General features: G+C 33.8%; 1 protein-coding gene across 1 annotated transcript; it reads left to right on the forward strand.

The window, feature by feature from the left end:
• The first annotated feature begins 279 nt into the window (after nucleotides 1-279).
• LOC131615931 (stomatal closure-related actin-binding protein 1) lies at nucleotides 280-5,338 on the forward strand. Its single transcript, XM_058887120.1, has 13 exons — nucleotides 280-439; nucleotides 923-1,223; nucleotides 1,587-1,715; nucleotides 1,978-2,070; nucleotides 2,222-2,362; nucleotides 2,463-2,531; nucleotides 2,648-2,731; nucleotides 2,956-3,136; nucleotides 3,268-3,384; nucleotides 3,498-3,556; nucleotides 3,683-3,817; nucleotides 3,957-4,106; nucleotides 5,016-5,338. Exons 2-13 carry the CDS (start codon nucleotides 942-944, stop codon nucleotides 5,058-5,060), a joined length of 1,485 nt encoding a protein of 494 aa, XP_058743103.1. The 5' UTR covers nucleotides 280-439; nucleotides 923-941; the 3' UTR covers nucleotides 5,061-5,338.
• Nucleotides 5,339-6,348: the final 1,010 nt, after the last annotated feature.

The raw sequence follows: 6,348 nt of genomic DNA on the forward strand, positions 1-6,348 counted from the left end.
ATGATCAAAATATCGTTGATTCGAACTTGCATCTCTGCTATCAAATATTTATATAAAATTATCGACTAAATCACTAAACTAAACTGATTCAGACTCAGTGACATATCTCTCTGCACAATTATCAACTAAATTTGAAAAAAGACCATACATTAATCATAAAACATAGACAACAAGAAAGTTGTCAAAATCTAACTAAGTGGGGTCCACACAACCCACGGATGCCACACCAAAGTCACCCTTCTCTTCACTTTATTTTGGTTCTTTTCAAAAAGCATACCTCTCTCTCTCTCTCTCTCTCTCTCTCTCTCTCTCTCTCTCTAAAAGCATCATCAACAAAACCAGTGATTCCTGTGTTGAATAACCAAGTTGGAGCAACCTTTTGCATCTCTAATCTACAATCACAACCCTAACCACCATTTTCATCTTCTCATGATCTCTTGTAAGTTCAACCTTTTCTACTTTGTCTTTTTTCTTGGATTTTTCTTCATTGCTTTAATTTATATAAAAAAAGTACAAAAAAAAAGGAAACTAGGGTTTAGTTTCATTTTGGAGAAATCTTAGATTTTCCATTTACTTCCATAAGCTTAATTCTTGAGCTAACTATATATGTATGAATCTCTTATCTTTGGCTTGTTTTGTTCTATATATGGTGTTTGTTTTTTTGTTTTGTAATTCAATATTTTATAGCAAAAAAAAGAGTAAAGAATCAGGAAATTAGAGTTTTGTTTCATTTTGAAGAAGTTTGAAGAAATTTGAAGAGATTTTAGAAATTGCCTTTGCTTCAATTAGTTTAATGCTAGTGATATCTCTCTTTATATAGTGAGTGTTCCTTTTTTGTTTGTTTTTGATTTTGTATTGTGCATGATTATATCCGGTTTGATTATATTTAGCTAAAGGTTGTGTTTTTTTGTGTGATTGGTAGAGGGAATTGGTTGTAAGAGATGACGAGGTTGACGCGTGATTTTGGAGATACTATGAAGAAAGAGGCAGTGCCTGCGGTATCTTCTGATGTGATATTTGCTTCTAGTCGGTTTCCTAATTACAGAATCGGTGCAAACAATCAGATTATGGAGACAAAGGATGACCCGAAACTATTATCTATGAAGGAGGTTATTGCGCGGGAGACTGCTCAGTTGTTGGATCAGCATAATCGTCTTTCGGTTCGTGATCTTGCTAGTAAGTTTGAGAAGGGTTTGGCGGCTGCTGCTAAGTTGTCGGAAGAGGTGTGTACACTTCTTTCTTGTTGGAAAACTCAGATTTAGCAGTATAGTTTTTCTTAATTGAAAGGTTTTGTAATCTTAGATTTTTGTTATGTCGTTTTTTCAATTGAAATGACCAACCAAGATTTTTAATTACAGCCATGTTGTGATTCTTGAAATTGTCGGAAATCGCTAATAAATATGGCTGATATGACCGCGATTTTGATGCGAATTCCATATCCCCAAAAACCATTATGTTATAGGCATAGTTGCAATTACGGTTGTAGGCTGCAATTTAAAACCAGAGAAATAACCAATGATCATATTTTCCGAAGATACTCATGTCCTCTATTTTAATCGAGCTTTTCATATGCTGGTGAAATTCAGGCCAGACTTAGAGAAGCAGCGTCATTGGAAAAACACGTTCTTTTAAAGAAGCTCAGAGATTCACTTGAATCGTTAAAGGGGCGTGTAGCGGGTAGAAACATGGATGATGTAGACGATGCTATTGCTATGGTGAGTTTTCTTGGGTATAAAGTAGGAAGATACGTTCTTCACATTAATTTCTTCCTAATAGATATGTGCATGAAGAATCTCTTATGAAGCTGACATTGCAATTAAACATTCTCGATTGTACTCCATAAAGACCGCGGTGGTAAAGTGTGCATGTAAATGAAGATACATTGCAAATAAGCTTGAGAATGATTTTCATAAATTTTTCATAAGCTTTTGGAAGAAAATGTTCTTATCTGCATAGTACTTTCATTGCACTCTTTAGGTTGAAGCTCTAGCGGTTCAATTAACTCAAAGGGAAGGGGAACTAATACAAGAGAAGACGGAGGTGAAGAAATTGGCAAATTTTCTTAAGCAGGTGATGCTAACTTTTTTTCTTCCAACCTTACGGTATTATAAAAGGATTTAGTTTCTATGTTATGAAATAGATTTCTTTTGTTACATCTTCTATACATGCAAATGTAAGAAAATTTCCTCCACCATTGCTAAGCATATAGATTCTTTTACAGGCTTCTGAAGAAGCTAAGAGACTAGTTGATGAGGAAAGAGCTTTCGCTCGTTCAGAAATAGATAATGCGAGGGCTGCTGTTCAGAGAGTGGAAGAGTCACTTCAAGAGCACGAGAGAATGTCTCAAGCTTCTGGGAAGCAGGTTTGTGATTTATCTCGATTTTTTGCGAGGAAACAAATACTGGTAGATCGGTGTTAACCGAGTAATTTTTGTATTGAATTTTTTGGCTTTATTCTCTTAGGACGTGGAACAACTAATGAAGGAGGTTCAAGAAGCTCGAAGAATCAAAATGCTCCATCAGCCAAGCAAGGTATACATGAAATACTAGTCCCTATTCGGTCTCATGTGGAATTGGTTTCTTATTTTCTTCAACTTCATCGAGTTATTTCAAGGAAATGAATACGTTGATTGTTGATTGGTCTGTAGGTCATGGATATGGAACATGAGCTTTTAGCACTGAGAGCTCAACTTGCGGAGAAGACTAGACACTATCTTCGACTTCAGAAGGAGGTATATGCCCATATAATCTTATGCTTAAGTGAAGTGAAGAGATTTTGTAGTTACTTGATATTTTTAATAATATGGATTAGAGTTTGACCATTGATGTTATACCATTATTTATTGTCCTCAGTGAATGATAAATTTCTCTATTTAAACGTTTTAGTTATATGACTGTCTTTCATTGTAAGCTTCTTTAACTGATTATCGTATATCCTTCACACGATATTTTTCAGCTTACAAGGACAAAGAAAGGAGAGGAAAATGTTCCACATTTATATGAACTTGAAGGAAATGAAACCTTAGGTTCTTATTTGCAAATTCAACCATGCTCTGATATTGCTCCAGACATTTCAAATTGTTCAATTCAGTGGTATCGTGTATCATCTGATGGTACCAAAAAAGAACTTATCTCAGGTAGTTTGCATGATGAGAACTTGTTGAAGACCGCGTTTTCTATTGCAGTGCTTTTATGTTGAGCTTGCAAATTATGTCATTTTTTTGTGATGCCATTTCTATCCTTGATTATGCAATTATCTCTTTCTCAGGAGCTACCAAATCCGTTTATGCACCCGAACCTTTTGATGTTGGACGCGTATTGCAAATTGATATTATTTCAGAAAACCAGCATGTCGTACTTGCAACCACTGGTCCAATAGATCCAGGTAGGGTTTCGTCGAGTCACCAACATATTTTCACTTACGAGTTTATACAACTGATACCTGTTTCGTTGAACAATTGAGTTGAGCTTAAATTGTGTTTATGCTTTTATATGCAGCTGCTGGTTTGGGAACCTATGTAGAGGCGCTTGTGCGAAAACACGACACCGAATTCAATGTATGTTGTTTCAATTCTTTTACTTATTTCATTTTCATCCTTCTAGTAGTATGTGAGTGAGCATCAAATATTAAGAAGCGATTATTTTGTGATAATAATATTTTAGTTGTATTTAATATTTTGCAGGTAATTGTAACTCAGACTAGTGGTTTACATCATCCAACTGAATCTATTCATACACTTCATGTCGGAAAGATGAGGATCAAACTCTGTAAAGGAAAAACAACAATTGCTAAAGAATATTATTCAAGCTCAATGCAGGTATCTCGAATCGTCAATGCTTTCTAGTTCAAGATGATTCTTGCTCTCGCAACTTGAAAATTTATTTCATGTCCTATCATTAGCTTTGGTATTTTCACTTAAGCAGTGACCAATGTGGTTTTCGTGATGTTTTCTTTAGCTTTGTGGAGTTCGAGGTGGTGGAAATGCTGCGGCGCAGGCACTATTTTGGCAGCCAAAACAAGGACAATCTTTCGTATTAGCATTTGAATCGCAGCGAGAAAGGAATGCGGCCATCATGCTTGCAAGGAGATTTGCATTTGACTGTAATGTATGTCTCTTTCTGAACAATTTCTAAGTTTATGCCTAAATTTTGTCGGTCAAATAAGGAAATCAGACACGTTCATAATAAATCACAAATACATCGAAATACCAACCATTAATTTTGTCATTAATAGTTGATAATTGAAAAATTGGCTCTAGATAAATAGTGACACGTTGCCACCAATAACACTTCGAGTAACTGATGTATTTTATCGTAACCAACATGTGTCAGTGTCGACAATGACACATGTTATATACTAGACACAGTTAACACCTGTAATACTTTGAGTAACTGAAGTATTTGAATGTAACCACATGTGTCAGTGTCGACAGTGACACATGTTATACACCCGATACGTTGACACCAGTAATACTGAGTAACTAAAGTATTTGACTGTAACCACATGTGTCAGTGTCGACAATGATGCATGTTATACACCAGACACGTTGACACCAGTAATACTTTGAGTAACTGAAGTATTTAAATGTAACCCACATGCGTCAGTATCGACAATTGCACATGAAGTATTTAAATGTAACCACCTAGACATGCCACATCATAGTACCATTGCATTGCAATGCAACTATGAAAAAATTGTGGTACCCAATCAAATTAGTTTATAAGGTAAAGTTGTGGGCCCAATAATAACTTTTTAGAATTATACAATTAAAATAAAAATTATAAAAATTATTTTAAGATGATGTGACTAGTGGGACCCATAAAGAACCCAAAAATGGGTTGCACCATTGGAGATGCTCTTAGTAACTTAACTATTTAAATGTAACCACACGTGTCAGTGTCAACACTGACACATGTCACATGTCATACACGGGACATAGACACACCTAGGAAAAATAAATCTGTAAGTTTGTTCTTTATCGATTTTAATTGCTATATTGCCAATGTAAATGGTAGATCATGCTTGCTGGACCAGATGACAGAGCTCCATTAGGGACTTGATGAATCCTCCTTAATATCACACTTTTCTTCTCCCTTGTAATTATACTGAGTTTTTTTTCTTTCATTGTATTATATGTAAGTGTTAACATAAAAATGTGGCTTGTTATTTGTATTCATAAGTTGGTAATGATTCATATCTTATGGTGTGAATCATTTAATGTAATTTTTGTTTCATTAACACCAAGGCATTTTTTTGTTTGCCTTTGTGACTGAGTTGACACACAAGATTTAGAGATTACATATTAATTATAGAATGGTGGAAAATGGATTGTATTGTATTTGATTAACAATTTCTTGTGAGATTCTCATTCTCATTGCATATTATTTTTAATATTGTGTAGGTGCTAGATTTACATGGAATAACAATTCATACCTTAAGGTTAAAATATCATCATTGTTAAAAATTAATAATATGATCCTATTATTAGATGTGTATATATCTTGGAATAGCATTGGCTATATTTGGTTTTAACCATATGTGTGGTTTGTTGAAACAGCCGGAAGTTTAATGTTCATTGATTGAATAGGATCGGGATATATGGTTAAAAATTAGATAAGGTGATATTGATGGTTTATACCTTTTTATTTCAAAGAAGACATTAAAAATAATATAAGTTTCCAACGAAATTATAAAGGTTTTTTAATTTTACTCAACCTCACATCTAGTTATTTGTCGGAGAATTTTGTTTGAAAACGTGTGGTGTCACATTCAAGTGTATGTTCTTTAAAAGTAGCAAACATTCAAAAATGTGGTCACATTCAAGTGTATATGTTCTTTAAAAGTAGCAAGTAACGGATTAGTAAGGATGTGTGGTTTCATATTTAAGTGTACATGTTCTTTAAAAGTAGCAAGTAATGGATTAGTAAGGATGTCGAACTCGCAGAGAGTGGAAATAACTTAGATTGATTTACACAAATAATCTTTTGTGCATAAACATGAGCAATAATAACAATAATTGACGGTTGTCACGAGTTCAGTTTTAAAATAAACAATAGCAGAAATAATTATGGTTTAAATAAGTGAAATCAATAATGGAAAATATGTTGAGCAATGACTCGTTAATATATCTTGTCTATTGTGCGTGCATGATGATTTATGTCGTATCAGATGAGGTTAGGTTAGAATGTGATCTTAAGGTGTATTTTTACAATATCACAAACATATAATAAATCAAGGGGATAAATTCCTAAGCCTTAGATTTAACTTTAATGCATGTGATTTGATTAGAAGTGTCATCTATTATTGTTTTAATTATTATATTGACATAAATATCTTATAAAAGAGATA

Source organism: Vicia villosa, linkage group LG7 (assembly GCF_029867415.1).
Source record: "Vicia villosa cultivar HV-30 ecotype Madison, WI linkage group LG7, Vvil1.0, whole genome shotgun sequence".
Lineage (NCBI taxonomy): Eukaryota > Viridiplantae > Streptophyta > Magnoliopsida > Fabales > Fabaceae > Vicia > Vicia villosa.

Bases quoted from the DNA above. Each gene is read 5' to 3' on its own strand.
- LOC131615931 (XM_058887120.1), top strand. From the start codon at position 942: ATGACGAGGTTGACGCGTGATTTTGGAGATACTATGAAGAAAGAGGCA. The intron at 2,732-2,955 runs GTATATGCCCAT...GATATTTTTCAG, and splicing joins ATCTTCGACTTCAGAAGGAG to CTTACAAGGACAAAGAAAGG. The intron at 4,107-5,015 runs GTATGTCTCTTT...TGTAAATGGTAG, and splicing joins GATTTGCATTTGACTGTAAT to ATCATGCTTGCTGGACCAGA.